Here is a 22,479-nt window from a genome sequence, read left to right as displayed (position 1 = left end):
GTCCTGAATAATATCTGTCGATCTGCCTGCGCTGTGAGCTGGCAGGGAACTAGCATGGGGGGACCTCAGCACCTCTCCGGGTGGGAGCAGCCTGTGAGGGACACCGGCAGAGCTCACCTTACCTACCCACTCACCTGAGAAGGATCCCGTGACCTGTGACCTGGCCTTTCCAGGGATCCGTACAGCTACGACTCTTACTCAAGAGCTCCACATCTTGGCCACCACCAATACTTTGCTGGGGCCTTGCAGAGGTGATACTCCCCACGGACAGCTTCCTGGAGGTGTGGTACTGGTGGCTTTCCCAGCCCAGTTGGTCATGGCCCTGCTCCTCTTGCATGTCTCTGCTGCTTCACTGTTCTCTTCCAAGTACAGTTTTCCGCTGTAGCTTGTTCGCTTTTGCTTTCAAGGCCTTTCCTGGTCCCCATTGCCCACCAAAGCCTCCTCTGCTTTCTTCCCAGCTGCCACCCCCATCTGGATGATGCTCTTGAGCAGCACCCTGCACAGCTCCTGGCACCTCTCCAATTTCTCCTTAAAACTCTTCACAGTGATTGCAGAAAACCTCACAGCAGATTGATACCGCTGTCTGTTACACTGCCCAGCACCACCTCCTTAACTCCTTTTCCTGCCCTACTGGACCTGCCGGCCGTTTCCTTCCCTGTCCTTCCCTTGTGAAGTCTCTGAGGTTGCAAAGTCTGCGGCTTTCCAGGAGGCGGTGGCTGCCCTCCGCTCGCTGGGGCAGCACAGGTCTGGCAGCAGCTCCTGCCCACACTGGTGGCTGGTGCTTGTGGCTGTTCCCAGGGACATTTGATGCCCATCTCACGGTGCTGCTGCAGCTCCCAGCCACAGCTGGGTCACCCACCTCTTGCACTCCTCCTTTCCCACCTCATTTTTCCTCCCTTTCTCCCGAGGTCCATCACATGCTGCTCTAAACACAGATCGGCACCGATGGTTTACCCGGAGGTTTTCACTTCTGCTACTTGTGGCATTCCCTTGGGTTTAGGGGTTTGCTGGTTTAGCCTTTTCCTTCCAGGACATTTTTCTGGTTTAGCTCTAAGGTAAGTCCACCCCATGCCTGGACTATGATCCCTCACAGTGACTGTCCTCCCTCCTTAATTTTCTCTGCTCCCTGGCCCGTTCCCCCTTGTCCCTCACCCACAATTTCATAAGCCGGGCTGCTTCCTCCTCCCCCCTCTCCCTGGGACCATTTTTTGAGCATTTTTTTTTTTTAGCTACTTCCCTTTTCAGGCTTGCTGCGCAGCCGTAGATGACTGAGGGTACAGCATCCCAGGCACACTCCGGAGTAACCCTCTGCTTCCAACTGCCTGCCGCAGCACATTTTAATCTCATCAACAACTGCACAAACTATTTATAATCAGCTCTCTGGTTACATTCCTAAGGTCAACATCCAAGTTAAAAGACTCAGAGTAGCTGATACATGGATGCAAAGCCTCCTCTCCCCCAGAGGTTTCCAGAGCTGCTGGGTGGTATGTAAAGGCTGCAGGACGAGATGCCACCTCCCTCTCCAGCCTCCCCCCTCGCTGCTGTCCCTCTCATTTCCCCTGCTCTCCCCTTTGCCTCCGACAGAGGTACCTTTGGGTGAAGCTGATGGCAAAGGGCCTGCGCTGACATGCCCCAGCAGGTCAAGCCTGCATACCGCATACCCCAGCAGGGGTGCCCCAGCTCAGCCAGCCTGCATCTGGCCCCAAAGGGATACAGCCCTGGCAGCACCCAGCTGGGGACCAGAGGGGCAGGTGGTGATGCTTGTTGGGCTCCTGCCCCTCCCTGCTGCTGGGGGTTTCAGCAGTAGGTGGCTGTTGTCCTGCTGTCATCACAGACCCAGGTCGGTCTGGGCAGTTAAGCCACCGGTCTTTTTTTAACTGGTTAGAGCACAATCCAACCCTCCTTTTTTTTCATGACTTACAAAAGTGCCAGTGCTACCCTTCGGGCTTGCCTACAGAAACCTGGAGTCCTGCAGGCTACTGAGCCCTGCGCAGTGCTGGCCCTTAGAGCTGGCCTACAGCAGGACCAGGAATCCTTGCTGGGGTGGGTGCTGGCCAGGAGGCTTGTACGTTCCATCTGGCCCCCAGAAGGATTGCAGGCAGAAAATATGGGGACTAGTGAGAGGAGGGGAAGAGTCTGGTTTTCATTTTGCCTCTAAATGCTTTCACTCGGTAGCATTTCAGCGAGCAGCAGCTACTAAGCATAAGGCAGAGGTGGTACCAGCTCCTGCTGTGCTGCTGGAGACTCGGTAAAGCTGGTTCCTTCTTTCGATGCTTCTCCCATCTTCCATAGACATCAGGAGACATTTTTATCGTAACGGTGTCTTGTAATCTTATCTAGGCCCTATCCTGGGCGAGAAAAGCTTAACCAAAAATTATAGACCCTTGGGTGAACCTATGTGTGCTTTAAATGTCAAGCCTGAAGGGCAGAGAGACCACAGCTCGCTTGGGGTTATTTATTGCCTTCCTGAGGTCTTAATACCAGTACCAGGCAGGCTGAATGGAGAAGGCCACACTCAGGGGGTCACCACTCTTACCAGCAAGCAGTCTGGCCAATGGGACCAGATGTCAGGTAAGGAAGTCATGGTACCCCAAGTGCATGTCCAGGCTCAGGACCTCCTGCAGCAGCAGCAGCAGCAGCAGCCCCACCATCTGAAGGTCAGCCCTCACCCAGAAAGCTCATAGCCTCAGCCGAGGCAAGCTGGGAGAGCTGAGCACGGAGAACCAGCTGAGGACAAGGAGGGAAAGAAGGATGAAGGGGTTCCGCAGGAGAACTGCTCTGTCCAGAGGAGGTTACATCTGCCTTTAGCTGGCCTTTTTACATTGCATCGTGCAGGAGACCTGTGCATTTGAGGAAGCTGCTTTTAGCTGAATGGGATAAAAGGGCAGCAAAATGTTCTGGGTTTAGTACCAGAAGTAGATGGGGAGAGAAAGAGGAAATGCTTGTGTCTGGAAAGAAGGATCCTAAAAATTTAAATCCCATATAAGTTTTTCTTTATCATTAATCATGTTTTTGTACAGAAGACTATAAATTGCACCGTGCTGGTTGCTACCACTGCTCTCTTTAAAGGTCTTGTGGTTAAATAAATTGAACCAGTATTTTCTTAATGGCCATGGAGTACTATGATATCACTCTTCATCCATAGGTACATCTTTACATCAGATATTCTCAAACTGCTCAGGTAATATTAGTATAGCTTTATGCATATGCAGGAAAACCTGTTATCGGGTCCATTAGAGGTAGTGAGACAGCTATGCATGGTCCCTTTCTGTATACCATTTGAAGCCAGGAGGACCTATTCGATCATTTAGGCTGGTCTTCTACACCCCCCAGACTATTGAATTTCACTAGGTAAGTCCCTGTGAAGCCCACCACACTCAACTTGGCAGAAACATTGTGGTCTTGTGCGCAGCAGGCAGAGGCAGAGCACTATCCCTGGTCCTCTGGCACTGGGAGCAGCACTGGTGAGCCACTGAACCTGATGCCAAATCTTGCCTGCAAACACTAAACACTTTTGGAAAGTGACTGCTGTGCGCCTTGTTTTCTTTGGAGGCACTTTAATTATGCAACTGTCTTAATGACAGAACATCTTGGTCTCTAGCAAAAAAACCCACCGTTATGTTTCCTTTGCTTGGAAGAGTCACGTCTTAATTTTTTGGTTTGTGATTATCCAGAAAAATTCCAACCTCAGAATTCGATTTTTAAGACATAAAAATAAAATCTAAGAGCTTACAAGGCCAGTTCTCCCTTCTTTCATCACACAGGTGAAGCTAGCTATTGCACCATCCTTCTGTTTAAAGGCCATCCCCACACGTGTGGCAGAAGCTTCTCTGGGGGTATTGTGTTTTTTTTTTTATTAAACCTTACAGGACTATCAGTTGTATGGCAGGGAGCTGCAGGGGAAGATGCTCCACAGCTGGAGGTGTTCCCTGGGTAGGCCTAGGACAGCAGAGACAACCCTTTTTGCCTCAAAATGAGCCGATTGTGGTTTACTCTGATACGCAGCAAGAAAGATGGGGAGGGTTTCTTGGGAAGCGGTGCTGAGATGTTCTCAGGTACTCTGGGATACAAGTCCCAGGCTGTAATCAACAGGCAAGCTGGCAGGCAGCAACCTGGCACCGAGAGATGCGAAAGGGCTGCTTCCTTCAGCAGGCTTTTGGGTTTGCTTTTAAACGATAGGTGGAGTTTTTGAGATTATTATGCTATCTGCAGTGACACCCTGTGGTGCTGAAGCAGTGGTTTGTCTCTGACCCTGTTCTCCCTCTCACAAAAAACCCCAAACCCAGAGTTCTGCTGTGACTGTCCTGCTGCCTGCAGTCGTTAGCAGGAGGCAATATACAGCTGAAAGGCAGCTCCTCCTGGTAATAGGATATGAGGAGACAAGCCTTTTGCTGCTACTTTTATAATTTAGCCATTATTATTCATACTGTTAATATCTCTAAAAATTATTTCATCTGCATACTGCCTGGCTTTAGCAGCAAATAAATGAATGTGAGATTATAGGTAAAAATATAAATTGCATATGAATGTATAGTATAAGACCTTGAATGTTCCCAGGGATGGGGCATCTGCCACCTCTCTGGGCAACCTCTGCCAGTGTTTCACCACCCTCATTGTAAAAAATTTCTTCCTTGTCCCTAGTCTGAATCTACCTGCTTTTAGTTCAAAACCATTACCCCTTGTCCTATCGCAACAGGCTCTGCTAAAAGCCTGTCCCCATCTTTCTTATAAGACTCCTTTTAAGTGTTGAAAGGCCACAATAAGGTCTCCCTGGAGCCTTCTCTTCTCCAGGAGGAACAATCCTAAATTTATATTCCGAGTAAGCTGCACAAGTTTTCTTGTTTTACGGAGCAGAGTACCAGACCTGTGGGTTCTGTTCTCAGGGACAGACTGTTTCCATGGGACTCACGAGCATCAGTGTTTGACTTGCCATTTTTTTCCTTTTAACAAAACCAAATCTGAGATGTGCACTCTCAGAGGTTGTTGTGGGAGGAGGGCAGACTGGCTGCATTTAATGGTTTTTTATTGTTTAATTTAAAATATTTTTAATATAAATATATTTTTATTTTATATATTCTATATTATTAGATGTTTATTATATATTAATATATCTACACTTTCACTTTTAAAAATAAATATTAAATACATATTGATTAAATACAATTTAATTTGCTTAACCAGAAGGGAATGCTTGATCTGGTATAAACCAGGCAGCACAAATTGCCTTTTGGACATGATTTAACTGCCAATCCAGCTAGCCACACCAATATATGTATCTTCAGGTGAAAATACAGGCACGTGCTTTCCAGCTCAGCTTGGAAACTACAGCCATGCTTGGCATGAATGCTTTCCCCGGGAATCGATGAACTGCTCCCATCAGTTAGTATATTCAAAATGGTGTAACCCTTTCATGCAAGTGTTTTCACCCAGCCTTTCACCACTGGTCTCTGTGAAGGTCTCCATATTCAACATACTTACTTTTTTCCTCTTCTAGAAAAAAACCAGTTGTCTCCCTCACATTTAAGAAGTTTGTTGGGCAGTATGTCTTCTGAATTTGTTTTTTCAGACGATACACGTTAGGAGAAAAACGTGTCAGGCCATATCCAACAGCTCAAGGGAGATAAGGTTGCTGCAAGCTGCATGTCCCCAGGTCCAACCAGTAGCAAAGCTGATGTGCTCCCAGTGGGCACATGCACAGAATGCATGTATACACCACATATATACACATACACATGAGCATGGGTGTAATCATACACACTGCTAACACAGACAGCATGCTCACGCGCAGACAGCACCGATGGCCTCATCCTGCTCCTCCTTGACTGAGCAGGATGGAGGTCCACGGGTGGGAACATACACATATAGACACTGGCTCTGAAGATGCTTCACCTGCTGCCTGGCTCCATCCTCACTGGTGCTTACACATCCACTTGTACATCCGCACCTGCTCCAGCTACTGCACCATGGGCACAACGCTCCGGCCCTTGGTCCCACCGGTGGGGCTGGCACTTGGTGTCTCCCTGACCACTGGCACACACGGCCCTTTCAGCCCACGGTCCCAACCCAGCTGCTGACACCCACATCTGCACTCGCTCCAAGCGCACATGTGCCGCTGTGACCTAAGGTGCTGCTTCTGCTGCTGGCCTGTAAATCGGGTCGTTCCAGTCACCACGCCACAGAGACACAGTCACAGTGTCTGTCTCCAGTCACTGGCACTCAGTCCTCACGTACATACCCGGGAAGAGGTAAACCGCAACACAGTTAAGAAGTCAGGATGAACTGTGCTGGTCAGACTCAGGGCACAGCCAAACTTACTGACCAGCAAATTAATTACATGTAATCAGTTCTTTTTATCCCCTTACACCTCTATTTTCCCCACAGTTGTTCCTTCCCAAATCACCTAAATCCATCCCTTTCCCTACCTTCGGTTCCTTCCCTAAACATCCCCTAACAAATCCTGTGCAACCCCCAAATGCTTTTCTCCTGCATCCCATGACGTGTCCCACCATTCCATGAAAGGGTGCTCCTGCACTGACTCACCTTGATGGGTCTCACACCTGGACCCTGGGGCTGAGGCTCTCCTGGGACAGCCCTGGGAGGAGCCAGGCAGGGTATCTCTGCCTCCAAGTCCTTAATTTGTGTTCCTGCCTGCACTTACGCTCCTGTGCGCACCTGGGCTTGCAGACATGAGCCACTGATGGCTCCTGTGACGAGCCCGGGTGTAGCCCCGCAGGGCAGGATATTATTTAGGCTTCCCCTCCTGCCCCTGGCTTTCTGTGCTCCTTTTTGGGTGTGCAGACAAGTTTTTATCACATAACCCAACAATACCAAGTTAGTGCAACTGCCCTTTCACCAGTGGAGCCTGTTGTAAAACTGACATATGCTTTCTGCCAGGTTTTTAGCATAAATCACCTGTTCCTTTCTCCTTCAGCTTCACACAGACTAAGGCAGCTTCCTCTTTCTCATTAAAATTACATTGCACAATCCCTCCTTTCACTGTGCCGCCACTCCTCCACCTTAATCTTCCAAGTTCCTGTGATTTATGCAGCCAAAACCTACTGCAACGATTGATTGGCAATTGTGCCTCTATACTACAGTCTTCATCTAATTTCTACGTGGTCCTCACACACTAAGCATCACCCTACAACCGTTTAAGTCGTCCCGTTCTCCTCATCCTTCCTAACACACTATTGCAATCTTCCATCCGACTGCCTCTTCCCCCAGTTCAACCTAGTGACTAGCTCACATTTTCCCCAATTGCCATGAGTGTAGCTCACCAGCTTGTCAGAGCTCCTTGCCGAACTGAGCTGAGCGTTCAAGGACGTTCTCACCTCGCCCTCTTCCTTCTCCAGCACATTCTGTCTCTGCCAAGTCCCACTGAGCAGACCACCAGCTCTCAGGTGGAGATACCCAGAAGTCTTCCTGGCACTGTCAAGGAACTTACTTGACTTGCGAGTAAAATGCAGCTCTTGTCCTAGAAGGAAAGGACTGATGGGAATATTCCCTCTTTCCCTAAGCCTCACCTCCATCTTCCTAGATGACTGGCTACTCATTGCAACTTAGATTCGATTGTGTTTTGCTCTATTTTGAAGACTATTGGAAAAGCTGTGAGAATCATTTTTCCTTTAGAGGACCCAGAAAGATCAAGACCAGAACCTATTAAGTCTAAGGGAGGAGAAAATCCGTGACAGGACTCTGCCACAGCAAAGTAACTGGGAGTTCAGGGAACATTCCTATTCCCCCATCACTGTGAAGCAAAGTAACAGAAGTCCAGTCGTTTACAACATATAACCATGTAGCCGCTTGCGGTAATCCACAACCCACATGAAGAAACCTGCATACAGGTTTTCGTGAACGTCATTTTTAGGTATGTTTAACAGAGGCCTATTTAGTTTTTCAACAGAAGCACGGGTAATAAATCTGCCCGGAACTGAAGTTCCAATCGACTAACCCTCTCCCACAAAACATCTCTACAAGAGCGACACATGGTTCCTCCTACTCAGCAGGCAGTCATCAGAGAACTCATTTACAATGTTTACAACTGCCACCTTTACATCACTTTTGAACCTGCATTTTCCCATGTCTCAACCACTGCTCTTATTCCCTGGCTATACAAGTACACAATGCTTTGAAGCAGCTGCTTTTCCACTTCATGGGGTAAGGCAGATGGGGAAGAAAAAGCGAAGGAGTATTTTCAGAAAAAGGAACATCATTAAAGTTAAAATAGATCTGCAGAAGCTATCAGATCCTAAACAAATCATACACAGAAAAAAGCATGATATAATTTAGAAAACGGTATTTTATTTAAGTTAAAAAAACCAAAACCACAAATGCCTCTGGAAGTGAACAGCAATTTGCCAACACTGTTTATGCTACATTTAAGAGTTTTAAGTCTTGTTCTGCAAGCACTCTTACAGTCAATTTACCATTCTTTCTCTGATCTTAAAGAGACTGCCACAAGCTGAAACATCAACAAAAACGTTTTAAAATTTTGTAAAAGCCTCTTCCACAAAATTCAGTCAAAGAGATATAAATTTACTATTTGTTAGCATATTTTAGCTCAAGTCTTGTAATTAACCCTAATCAATATTAGAATTAAGAAGCGAAATTTCTCCAGTACCACAAATCTAGGTTTCCACACTGATTAAATGTGGTACATGCATAGCACAAAGCAAACCCACCCTTATTTATGGCCAGAAAGAGGAAAGCAAACTGTTCAGAGCAGACTTCCTTTTGCACTCATTCTTATAGCCCAAAATATGCCCCAACATCTCCTTCCTTAAGAGAGCTGCAGAAATTTGGGAAGACTGGTCCCTTAGTCACTCAGCTTCAAGGTCAGAATACAAAATTAATTTGAAACAGCTACCATGTTGATACAATTATTTTACCTAGAACTCCATACAAAAAGTTATAAAATGATCAGGAAAAAATTGACTGTGTTCTAAATATGCTTCCTAATTGTAAGTAAAAGACGAAATGGCTGTTTTCCACAGTTCATGCCCTAAGTTATAAGAACTGTTTAGGTTAGTTTATAACCTAAACTTCAAGAACTTGAGTTAGGAAGAAATGTAGGACAACACTACTATTATATTACCATCATTAGTAAACATACCACATTCTGAATCTTCTTCCTATTGGCAAAGATACGAAACCAAACTATTTACAAGAACCGTTTTTCCCTGCCCCTTCAGCGAAGTGAAATGTAGCACCAAATAGATCTTGTAAGTGATCTGATCTTTCTTCAGTCTTCTTTTCCTAATTTTTAGATACTCAGAGCATTACTTCCAAATTTGCCTGTGCTTCAGCTATTCAAGTTTGCATTTCTAACACAGCCATGCTATGTTTTGCTTCTAATAATGGACATACCTAACTATGACACAGTTCATTATGCCACACTCAATAGTGAACAGTAATTCAGGTTTGAAAGTGGTATTCCATGCTAACATTGCATATATACTAGAGATAACAGGAACTGAAAAATTACAAAGTTAAATTCTCTTAACAAGGGAAGTAAAATTCTTTGGTGAGTGTAGAGACAATGCATGGAATCTGTTTCTTTGCATTAAAATCTTGCCGAGTTGAGCAGGACACATACTCTGCCACTCGGCGATTTACACGAGTTAGAATCTGCATGAGTTCAAGTTTCCTTCCATGTTCCTTCAGCACTTCACACACTGACTGAATAAACCAGGAGCCTTCAGCTGAATTCCTCCAGGAGTAATAGCCTGCAGAAGAGAGAGATGTCACATTGATCAGGTGTAGCAGCCTCCGATACAGGGCAGGATAACAATTACGGGAACAATGCCTTGTTTCCAACAGCAATCAATGTTTTAAAATAAAACCTCAAAACCACTAACCAACAAAACTTAGATTTGATAATCTCCCCAAACTGTCACTCGAAAGATTTTTCTAATCCTCTCATCTTTTCTCATCTAAGAAAACTTTCAACAGGTAGAAAATCAAAAGGCAGGAAACTATCTTCTGCTGCAACAGTCTCAGCCATTAACCGCTAACAACTGCCTCACAGAGTACACATCACTAAAAAGATGTGACGGTACAGATGGAGCCAAGGTGCAAAATGGATTTCAGTGTCGCTGTCTTCAGTACTACGTGCATGAATTAAAGACTGGAACCTAACTGATAATGCAAAGGGCATACTAAGGGCTCCGCCACCACTAATTTTGCTTAAGGATGCAATGAAAATAGAGTCGATAGGCACATAACATGTTGGTGTTTATCACCCACTTCTGCATATACATCTACAGATATCCCCTTGTTTTGTTCTCTTAGAATTAATAGTGCCTTTGATGTCCTGCTGTACACTATTCGAACAACTCACGTTAACTGAATTTATAGCAGATGAACATTTGAGAGTTTGCTAGTGAGAAAGATACATATTCAGGGTTTGGTGGTTGGGATTTTTGCTAAGAACTGAGAATAGCAAATACCTCAAAATCAGATCAGGGGAGAAAAAACTATCAAGGGAAGAAAAATCATATTTTCATGAAAAAGAACAGATGAAGTAGCCACCTACTGACTGGATACAACTGCCAGTTGTCATCTACAGTATCAAAACAAGCTGATATATAGATACAACTTCAGGAACAAAAATTTCTTTGCACGTCTCTCACCTGGAGCTGTAGAATATGCATACACGAAATCTGCTTCTACAGGTATTTTTTGACACACTGTTTCTTCTGATCCACTGTCTGCGAAAATACCAGAATCCAATTCTGTCCCTCTACAAGCCTATTAGGTGGAAAGAAGAATGGAACATAAAATAAAAAAAACCAAAGAAATCAAGGCAGTGATCACGATCATAACAGTAATCTTCTTTTCCTGTTTTAAAGACTATAATATCCCAATTAAAAAAAAAAACCTGCAAAAATAACAAGAATTTGTATGGCACATTTCCATTAGACTCAGGAGAAAAGTAACTGGTATTTATTTCAGTCAGCTACACAATTTGGTTAAGATAGATATTAATTCAAAAGTGCACTCAGAGACTCACTAAAATATTGCCTACTGTTCAGACAGATTTTACGTAATTCATAGATTTAAGGTAAAGCAACCTCAGCTATTACAAATACTGCCTACCTAACAGGGCAGACTGTGCCACTTTTAGACCTGAAGATAATCTTATTCTAAAAGTAATTCCATTTAAATCAATTCTAGAAGCGATGAACTTTTTCATACTAGTAATTAATGGAAAACAATGTATTTTTTTAAAGTATCCAGCTGATTTGATGATCATTATTCAGCTGTACGTCACCTGAATGAAAAAGAGCTTGGGTTTTCCGGCTAAACTTCTGCACCTGTCACCTCTGAAAAGTCTTGTTAGCGCTCTCAGTTCAAGAAGACCATCTGTACCATAGATGAATCCTTCCTCACCATGGCTTAGCAACACACAAACAAAACTGCTTCGCTTGCTGTGATCTTCTTCAGAAACTTGGAAAGAAAAAAAGAGAATTATCTTAACTTCCTGCATTCCCTAAAAGCTTTGAACATTTGACGCCTCCTATGTGACGGAAATCTTTAAGAACTAATTCCCATGTTTAGAAACTTCCAACCAGTTTTCACTTCGAACAAAAGAAGCCAGCCTACTTTACTTCAGGAGGCTGGACACAGAAAACTCTGAACTAAAGGCCGACACTACCCATTCTAAGACACGGCCACAGAATTAGGCCAGGAACACTGTCAGGAAGCAAAGAGGGTGCCCCCACAGTGTCTCAGAGTGTGAATGGTACATCTCACTCATGCAGTAATGGTCAGGCTCGTGATCTGGGACTGATGGGAAGTTCTGAGAAAGGATGGGGAAATCTTACCTCTCTTTCCAGTCAGAGATGCTTCGACTACTTGGATTACATGGGAACTGAATGGAATATGAAAGTTGCTGCTGCAGGGACCTAGGTACTAGCATCACACACACCCCTCCTCCCTGTAGCAAGGCCTAAAAAGACTTTTCAGGCCTCTAAATTTTGTACTTAAAGACATTTAAGCTTGATATGAGGTGTTTGTAGGTACTTTTTTCCATCTTATGGTATGCAAAGAGCACAGAACAGATATTCTCTGATTGTCTTTCATTGCCTGACATTGTGGGGATTGTACTTGAGGACCAAGATGATTCCTTTAAATGTATGAAAAGATACAAACATGGTTTAAAAGAAAGGATCCCAAAGGAATTCCAAGTGGGGAAACGTAAGAAGATGCAAGAGTTTGTAGATGAAAAGTGTAACAGTCCCAAAAGCTGAAGTCATCTGTTCAGAGCTTGCCAAAAAACTGAATTTCCGTTCTGGAAAAAATCAGATTTTTTTTTCCTCAAGCAATGCGCACCCAGGCATTTCTACAATCTATGGACAAGCACCTAGAAGAGTCAGGAAAGGCTGTTTTTTGGGAATCTCTAGTTAGGCTGCAGTCTGTGATTTACACTGCCTGTTAGGAGGCCTGGTACCACAGGTAAGGCAGAGGGCTTTCCACCTTCAGCTACCGTCAACAGACAGGCTGCACCTATACTAATTAACCATGCCTGGGAGCATTCTCTGGCACAAACAGTAACTGGCACTAAAGAACCTACATCTATGTTAGCAAACACATTAAAAACAAAACCAAACTGAACACCAACCAAACAACCCCCCCACCCACCCGAACAGGATGGCAGCCGGCTAACTGGCTGTTGGGAATAATCCCTGAAACGCTTTTTACTGGTGAACTTGTGACCTGCAACAGGCACAGTCTGGGAGAGTGCTCGTAGGCATGAGCCACAGTCACACCACAGAACCCTCTAACAGTTAACTAGAATCGACTGTGTCCCAGGGCTACAGGTACCTCCAGGCACCGTTTAATTCGCTGGTCTGGATGTAGCCAAGTCCAAACAAAGCAAGACTAACAGCAACAGCAGTATAAAGCTCTCACTTGACACAAGGGTGTTTTGTTTCACAAGTCAAACAAAACATGAGCTGTTTCACTAGAAGAGTAACTGAGTTTGCACGCTTGCTGTTCTGGTCCCTCAATCAGAACCCCACCCCTGGATCAGGACACCTCTCAGGCCACACCACCAGGCATATAGCACAGAACCCAATTAAGCAGGTTTCTTTCCAACTCACAGAGCTTCAGTGGTCCCAGGGTCAGAATATAAATCAGTCTGCATTTAAGTTTCAGCCTTTTTTCCAGCCTTCTTTAGAAGATGAGAAAGGATACGGAGAGAACAGTCAAGGCACAAAAGATGGAGACACAGCAAAGGTGAATAAACATAGAAACTATGACGTACATGCCATCCTTAGCAATAAACCACCGGTAGGTGTGAAATATCATCTAAAAGAACCATGGAAGAAGACATGTGAGGGCTAGAGATATATTTGGAAACAGTGGTTGATTTAATACACACACTGAATGTATTATGACTTACCGTTTTTCAGTAGTTTAGAAATGTCATTGCATGAAAGATCATTGTTGACCTTTACTTTATATCCCAACTTCATAAAAACTTCTCTGACACTTGCAGCATCCGCATCTGTACCCAAACGGGGCAACAGCCCTATACGTAAGAGAAATGTATTATTTTTCATATGATATAGATGGCATAGTCTGATTGAGCCAAATTCTTCTCTCGCTTATACCTGTATCAGTCTGGATTATTATTCCATTATTTCAGATCCAGTCTAACAGAAAAAGCATTGCACTGTTACACATATACCATCTCCCACTCTTTGTACCTATATTGTAGATTTATCTACTCCTTATTTTTATATTTACCTATCTATACAAAGACATAAAAAATAATTTGTAAAACAGTAAAGGTAAGACGGGTTTGAACTGTCGATCAATTTTTCTCTCTGTTACTACTATACCCTAATGTGTTCCCCCTATACACGCTTGGAAGAATGCACTGAAATGAATCACACCCATTCACACCACTTCATTTTAGACTGCAATCAAAACTGGTCTGCATATTTTGAAGACTAATGCCACTAACTTATCTAAATTAAGGAAAACATAAAGAATTGAAAGTGGTACCAGTGTCTCTGTGGAAGTTCTTATTGTTTATTATTACACATTCTCCCATCTCTGGATAATCCATTCTGTAACTGTAGTCTGGCAGAATTCCAGAGTCCATCAACTTGCTAGCAGGCAGGTTCTTTCTGTATAGGAATCAGACAAACTTCAGGTGTTAATTTCTTAACTTTCTTTTCTAGTTTCAAAATAATAATAATAAATTAAGGTCATTTTATCAAAACCAACGAAACTTGTAAGGGTTTGCTACTTGATCCCTAGAAGTTCCCTCAATGAGTTCGCCAAGGACACCAAGCTGAGTGGTGTGGTTGATACCCTAGAGGGAAGGGATGTCATCCAGAGGGAACTTGACGGGCTAGAGAGGTGGACCTGTATGTACATCATCAAGTTCAACAAGGCCAAGTATAAGGTCCTCCACCTGGGTTGGGGCAATCCCAAACATGGATACAGGCTGGGCGGTAAGTGGAATGCCAACAGCCCTATGCAGGACGACTTGAGGTATTGGTGGATGAAAAACTGGATATGAGCTGGCAATCTGCACTAGGAGCCCAGAAAGCCAGTTGCGTCCTGGGCTGCATCAAAAGAAGTGTGGCTAGCAGGTCCAGGGAAGCGATCCTCCCCCACTACCCCATTCTCATGAGACCCCACTGGGAGTAGTGTGTTCAACTTTGGGGCCCCAGCATAAGAAAGACACGGACCTGCTCAAGCAGGTCCAGAGGAGGGCCGCAAAGACGATCAGGGACCTGGAGCACCTCTCCTATGAGCACAGACTGGGAGAGTTGAGGTTGTTCAGCCTAGAGAAAAGGCAGCTCTGGGGGGACCTTGTAGCGATCTTCCAGTACTTAAAGGGGACCTACTGGAAAGATGGGGAGGGACTCTTTACTAGGGAGTGTAGTGATAGGACAAAGGGTAACGGCTTTAAACTGAAAGAGGGCAAATCTAGACTAGATATAAGGAAGAAATCCTTTACTGTGAGGGTGGTGAGGCACTGGCCCAGGCTGCCCAGAGCAGCTGTGGGTGCCCCATCCCTGGCAGTGCCCAAGGCCAGGCTGGATGGGGCTGGGAGCAACCTGGTCTGGTGGAAGGTGTTCCTGCCCATGGCAGGGGGTTGGAACTAGATGGTCTTGAAGGTCCCTTCCAGCCCAAACCATTCCATGATTCTAAGTTATGTCTGTGAAATAAATGGGTAGATCTAGGACTAGTGAAAACTGTACTTGTCCAGAGGTTAAAATAAATAAAACTGCTTTCTACAGTTATGGTCCCAAATAACATTTGTTTCAAGTGCAGTAAAATGTGCGCATATATGTGTCTAAAATGGTAATGGCTCTGCACAGGAGATTATGAAGAATTAGTTTAAGGAACCCAATTCTTGTATCAACAAGAAATCAGATAGGTTTTTCTAACATTATCTTTTGAAAGCTACATACCTACCTGGAGGCAAGATCAGCTCTGAGATTGTAAATCTATTCTGAATTTTAACCAAAAGTCATATTACCATTGGATTTTCACAAGTAAACATTCAAAACCTAGAAAGACCAAGACACTATACGCAGCTTAATTCTGCCTTAATGAGCATGCTGACTACACCACCACTGATGACTCTGCAACGGCTTTAAATTTTGCTCAGTTCATATATACTGAAGTCGGTATGGATTTTCTCATATAATCACACAGGCAAGTGGTTACACGATTGGGGCCCACTGTCATATTTTATTTTACAAATAAAAAGCCTGTAACGCTCTTAAATCCAATTTTCATTGAAATACTAAAAAGAACGATGTCAGAAACAAATTAAGTTCCCAAAGAGAGCATGATCTGATAGACGGTGCTACCCCAGCCTAACAACTAGCTGGTACCAGGAGGAACAGACCTGTGTTTCCCCTCTCCCACTCCTGTAAGTTCCCCTTGCATTTCTGCTTCCACACATACAACCCTACAGCAGGTCAGCTCGAGCAGCTGAACTGCCTGCCACAGGTTCAGCTGAGCGCTAGAAGCAGTTCAAGGAACAGGCTGAACATTTAGCCGAGGCTGAGACAGGGAAGTGCCTTTTCAACAACAGCTAACTGCTTGGTAATACTGTTAAGCCAAGTCTAACTGCACCTCAAGTTTTTTTGCTTTTTAGCTCCTTTCGCATACACGTGGCCTGTATTTTCAAAGCCAGTACAACAACTCTAATAGTTGTTTATGACAACTGTAATTTACCATAATTGAAAATTTTCCCTTTAGCGCTATTTCTTCTATGGCTTTCCCCTTCTGTTACGGCACAGGATTCCTCAAGACTTAAATTGAAGGCTTCAACCAAAAGTACCTCACTTACCCTTTGGAACCAGGAATAGATTTTGCATCTGTCAGATCTTTCCCCAAATGTGGTCCATCTCCTGTGTCTGCCATTATGACTCTCAAGTATCAGCTTGAAAACATAAGAAAGTAGAAATATATGACAGCTAATTTTCATATGAAATACCTTCAGATTGCTTAATTTTTGTTCAGTTTCCTTAAAGCCTTACACTATTAGAGAGCAATTTTTTAGAAGTATAGAGAAAACAGGAATGTTAAAGGGAGATATTCATACAGAATAACTTTAGCCTAGGACTGTTAGTATTGGTAGGCAAAAAATAGCATTTCTAAGTAATCCTGACATATCTTTCATTTGAAAGAAGAACATGAACTGTTTTTCTAAATTACTGCATTCTAAACCAAGGGAAAAATAGTCTGCAGATCCCTGTGACCAAATAATTGAAAATGCCTACAAAACGTAGGATAAGAGACCAACAAACTGAAAACAATCTTTGAAGTATTGAAATGTCCCTACACGATTAGTAGCATTTCAGTATCATGAATAATGTCATATATGAATCCTTCCGCCTCAGTAAGACGGAAATTGAGATCCAAAACCAAGCAATACAAGTTATCAGGTGTGTGCAAAGACTAACATAGAAGATTAGGTTTTGGGTCATAGTATTCTGAGAAATAAATAATTTCTATGCATTCCATTTCAAACGAAACATCACTGCATCCAATGCTAATCGGTGTATGTGAAGACAATTGCAATATAAAGAACATAAAACCACAACAATATAACTGTAAACAGCTGATGAAATGCACTCCATGATACAGGCTGCTATTTACTTTTGATCAGAACACAGGACAAGAAATGATGATCGATACCAATCCAGAAATCAATTTAAACACACCAAATCGCCCTTCTAGTTACTCCGTGTGTGCTCATGGAACACATTACCACAAGTTACCTTTAATTCAGGATTCAGAAAAAGATGAATCATCATAAAGTTAAATCGTCAGATAGGACAAAGTCAGAAATGTTTAGGAGTGAAATAAGTGCTTAGACATCAAGAAACAAACAAGGCACTACAAGGCAAGTATTCTAAAGAAATTTAGTTAGCAGATATATTTATGGTGAATAGGGATGTATAAATAACCAGACCAAGCAGTAAGATTTGCTGGTCAGATAAAATGAAGATTCTTATTTAAGGATTAGGTTCTTTGGTGGCAAACTATATTTGCCATCTTACACCATCATATTATTATTGTTACTATATTAAGGCTCTTAACTTTGTATTTATACTCCAGCTAGTACACCATGAACATCCATTTTGTGGCAACAATTACTGATTCATCAGAAGCACTAACCTGGGTATGTATAACCCTCTTTTTTCCTTATTTCTTAAAATACATTTACTTACATTTTTAGTTACTTCAGAAGATCTTCAAGGTTACTCTGAATACTATTTCTTTGTATCCTGAAGCACTGATATAATTAAGAAATCTTCTTGCTCACAAAATTATTCCAGACTTCAGAATATGAATTAGCAGCACACAGGAAATTTCCTGAAAACCGAACTACAAAAGCATCAGATAAGCTTGATTATTTTAGGCATACAATCTCCGAAATGCGTTATTGCTTTATATTTTAGAAATTCACTTTAAAACAGTATCACGGGGCAGGAACTACATCTACGATGCTGAACTTGCCTGCCTGGCACCACGATCTGGATTCATTCATCCTAACTTCAAAGTTTAATTCCTTAAAAGCTCCCTATGTGAAAACAGACAAGCACTTTCCAAGGGTAATTTAAATATCCAAGACCCGCAGCACGATGACAGTGATCCAACTCTTATGTCTTATCATTGGGCAGGGAGCATTAGCATTGACAAGAAAGTCTAGTCTAGACTGACAACTGGTGTGTGGACCCAGCTGTAACTGGAAAGCAGAGCTTCTGATCCCTGGGAATGGAAAGAATGGCTTTCATTCACGAGAACACTAGAAGTTCCCTTGCTCCAGCAGAGCCCAGCTTCCAGGATTTTCTATGCCTCTTTCAACCCTGTCCCTACCTGCAATCATCGTGGCTTTGGCTCCCAGCTTCCCTGAGTTCTCAGTCTGACACTTCCGAACAAAACTTATTTCGTAGGAAAACATCCAACCAGACTGACCCACAACTCCGATGCAACTCATGCTGTTCCTTCAGGAGATGCACAGTGTGAAGAAGCACAACCCAAACCTTTCACTGTGTCTGGGATTAACAGGAGAGACAGGGAAAAGGTGGTTCTTCACTGTGAGGGTGATGAGGCACTGGCAATCGCACAGATTTTGAGAAAAGACACAGAGCAGCTGTGGATGCCCCATCCCTGGCAGTGCTCAAGGCCAGGCTGGATGGGGCGTGGAGCAGCCTGGTCTAGCGGAAGGTGCCCATGGCAGGTGGGTTGGAACTAGATGATCTTTAAAGTCCCTTCCGATCCAAACCGTTCTATGATAAGGTTAACGTCCTTCTTGTTTGTTCTTTGTCTGCCAACAGCAATGAAAAGCCACACCATTATCGAAAGCAGCCCGTGTGTGCGCTGACAGCAGCGCAGCCGTGTCAGCATGGAATTGAACTTCTGCCAAAGGCCCAGGTGTTTACCCCAGCTGTCTGGCACCATGAAGACCTGCAGTGCCAGCGCTGAAAGTACACCAACCAGCTAGCCCGAACTAGTCAATATGCGCCTAGAGAAACTGCAGACACCTCCTGTCTACCACATGAGCCAGCCTGGGCTACCAATAACTACTGAGAGAAAGACTCAGCTAAGGTATAGGGAAAGCTAACAAACTCTCTGGCAAGCAGGTGAGACACTGGAATCATTAGGGAGGGTAAACTGATCATTAGGCTGCCTCAGGTTCACATCAGGTGTGCTCTAACCAATGCTGCGTTCCATTTAGGACTGGTTTTAGTAAGCTGGTGGGAATAACACTGGTGAAAAGCAGCAGATGTCAGTAGGCTAATCAGAGACCTAACAGACTGGGACCCCTGAATGCATCTATAACACAAATGTTAAATTATGCTGCAAACAGTAAGAAAGATCTTCAACCTTTAAGTGACCTTAAATTATTACTTATCTCCTTGACCCTTCTGCAACCTTGAAAGTCTGAAACTGCTCTCCTTGATTCAATGTCAAAGAAACGAGTAAATTTGAAGAAGTAGCTAGCAAAACCTACAGTTACAATGAACTACAGTACTTCGTTTCTGAAAAATGTAAACCACATTTTGTAATACCATATAATAAAAATATTTCTTAGTAAAGACTTTGCAAGCCTAGCTCACAGCCTACAGCTACAACTGTTTAATGAAGTGTTAGAACTTACTGCATTCTACTGCACCGTGACTGCAGCTTGTCTAAGAATCTTTACATACACTAGAGATAGTAAAGAGAAACCATGTATAATATGTTAGGTACTTAAAATACACGTGCTTTATCTTCCAAATAGAATCTGTAACTCACCTTTAATATCCATCAATTTCTCAGCACCTTAACCCATCGAGTCATCTGCACTTCTTTAAAGAACAAAAGACACCCACAAAGACATGCCTGTTTTGTTGCTAGGCTCCGAAACGCACGTTTTAACCAGTAGTATGTTTTCTGCTCTAAAGCACTGGTCAGGGTAACAGCAACACTCTGGAGGACAGTGCTGATTCTAAGGCTACTAAGAATTGCCTCATCCTGGTTTAGGTAATGCAATGATGTCATGTTCTGTCAAGCAGAATAGACATTCCCCTATAGAGGGTGATCTCACACCATTAGGAATAGGGGGAGGGGGGGAAAAGCAGGACAAGGCATAAAGAATATAATAAAAAAAAATTGTTATTCTGCTCCTTGATATTCTTTTGTCTGAAAGCTTAGGTAAGACGAGCTTTCAACTGTAAGGAAACTTAAAAAACAAGTAGGTGAAAGGAGCAACAGTATTTTTCTAATCTAGCAGAACATGTTCTGTATTTTTTAGGAAGCTTATTTTACAATATTTTATCTGAAAAAATATGAAGTTTTTTTTTAAATCCTGTGAGACAGAGATAGTGAATATAAAGATGACGCTACAGTGATCTTTACAGGTACTCAGTAGTAAAAAAAATAAAAGTGGTTCAAAAGCATCCAAAACTATGCTTGACAAGCTACCAAAAATGATGAAAGTTTCTCTGTACAGCAACAAAAGCAAAAAATATATTTTTGCCTTATACAAATGCAGTTGTTCCGATGCTTTTCTTTTGGTAAGAAAATTATAAACAAAACAATGTCCTTACTCCATTCCAGCCTGGATTTACTTATTCTGCTTGGACCTAATGAAAATAAATTCACATTATCATATATCACTACTGCCATAAGAACCATTAGGTTTCTTTTTAAAGCAGCATTTATTTGAATTGTGAACCAACGAGAGAAACTAATGATAGTGATAAAAATAATACCAAAGCTGCTCAGACAGGGAAGGAAACAAATAACTGAATTGTCTCTAGTTACCAACTGTATCTTGAAATATGCAAACCACAGACAAGATGTGTTCAGTATATGTCAGCTGCTACAGAGCAACCATTGTAGCAGTATGAAAATACACGTCCAAAACAGAAACCAGTATCATAAAACATGTCCTTAAAGATTAGAAGAGGGCAGTTTTCCGACTCACATGACTGCAAGAAAAAATGTCAACCATTCAAAGAAGCTATTTTATGTACATAAATATATACACGCCACATTGCAATACTAATGCAGACATGCAGATTAAGAATTTTTGTTTCTACGATGTATGATAACCAATACTTATCTACCTAATCATGAAAATACTTGAAATATTCCATTACGTTTTCTCCGTAACATTATCCCCCAATTAAGCACTATTAACAGTGATGGAAGCACGCCAATACCCTAACAGCCCTTCACATTGCTTCTGGTCTGGATGTGGCTGTCGGAAAACACTGCCATCGGGCCAGCACTCTGGTCTTTCAAAAGCGAACAGATTTTTAGTTAGTCAGCATTGGCCTGCAACATCAGCAAGACCTGAAATTACTCTGAGATTAGATGGGACCCTTGCTTATTAATTCACCTATAACTATTAACCACACCACCACTGCAACAGATACTAGCCTCGCCAGGCTCCTTGATGCTAAGGAGAGAGCGTGTTATCTTCAAACCCACCAGAAGCAAGACAGTTAAAAAGGCGAGAACTAAGGGGGTTGGAGGGTAAACAGATGGGATTACCGGCGCTGTCCTCCAACCCAGCTGGCGACAGGACACAACACACCTCGGACAGGGTTTCCTACGTGCTATAAAAAGTCACTCACTGTGTGTGTGAGTGCCTCAAGCACGGGGGCTGGGGGGCGAGCCCCCCCGGGCCGCTGCCCCTCAGCTATCGCACCCCCCGTTAGCGGCCGGGCCGCTGCAGGACGCTCACTAGGCCGAGGGTAACCCGCTGCCTCCGACGCTTTATCTCGGTAGATCCAAAGGCAGCTTCTCACCCCGCGTTTCCAGTTTACCCACCACCAGAAGAAGGCCACCGCCAGAGAGCAGTTTAAAATTAAAGCTCACCCCCCACACACCCCGCCCCTCCTTTTGTTTAGGCAGCTTCTCCACAAACACGCGCTTAAGGGAGGTAACGATCTGCCTTACGCTGCTGGGCAACTGCTAACCGAGCCCCCGCGCCCTCCCTCCGGGCGAGCACCGGGACGGGACCGCGGCCGCGCCCCCGAGGGGGCAAACATCCGCCCGCGGCGGCGCGCTGAGCCCAGCCCGCCCCGGGAGAGCGCGGCCGCGCTCCCGGCCCGGCAGCGGGGACGCCCCCGCTCCCCTCAGCCGACTCCCGAGGCGCCGCGGACCCGCAGCCTGGGCCCGGGCGGCCGCCAGCCGGCCTGCCCTACCGCCACCGCTTTGTTCGGCCCGCCCGCTCCGCCGGCGCCGCGCTCCCACCTGCGTCCCGCTCGGCTCAGCTCGGCTCGGCTCGGCGCGCCACCGCCGCGCGCCCGCTCTGGCTCCGCCCCGCGCCGGGCGGGGCAGCCCGCCCCGGGGCACGCGGGCCGTGGCGGGGAGTCGCTTTGGCGCCTTCGCCTGCTCCGCGGCGGCCCTGAGGGGAGGCGGCGGGCGGCCGGACCCAGCGCCGCGCCTGAGGGGGCCTGCGGGGCGGCCGCCTCCCCTCCGCCGCCCGTGGCCTTC

At 44.4% G+C, this 22,479-nt stretch overlaps 1 protein-coding gene across 2 annotated transcripts; it reads right to left on the bottom strand.

The window, feature by feature from the left end:
- Positions 1-8,279: 8,279 nt before the first annotated feature.
- CASP3 (caspase 3) lies at positions 8,280-22,373 on the bottom strand. 2 transcript variants are annotated; one of them, XM_056326322.1, is made up of 8 exons: positions 22,237-22,373; positions 17,715-17,859; positions 16,328-16,420; positions 14,014-14,138; positions 13,406-13,534; positions 11,273-11,448; positions 10,632-10,749; positions 8,280-9,725 (listed from the first exon to the last, which is right to left on the bottom strand). In XM_056326322.1, exons 3-8 carry the CDS (start codon positions 16,399-16,401, stop codon positions 9,499-9,501), a joined length of 849 nt encoding a protein of 282 aa, XP_056182297.1. In that variant the 5' UTR covers positions 16,402-16,420; positions 17,715-17,859; positions 22,237-22,373; the 3' UTR covers positions 8,280-9,498. The 2 variants fall into 2 exon arrangements, with proteins under 2 accessions (XP_056182297.1, XP_056182298.1); XM_056326323.1 differs by lacking the exon at positions 22,237-22,373 and adding an exon at positions 21,940-22,128.
- Between the last annotated feature and the right edge of the window lie 106 nt (positions 22,374-22,479).

Source organism: Falco biarmicus, chromosome 1 (assembly GCF_023638135.1).
Source record: "Falco biarmicus isolate bFalBia1 chromosome 1, bFalBia1.pri, whole genome shotgun sequence".
Taxonomy (NCBI): domain Eukaryota; kingdom Metazoa; phylum Chordata; class Aves; order Falconiformes; family Falconidae; genus Falco; species Falco biarmicus.
Note: the sequence above shows the minus strand (reverse complement) of the source record. Positions and strands in the feature narration are given on the sequence as shown.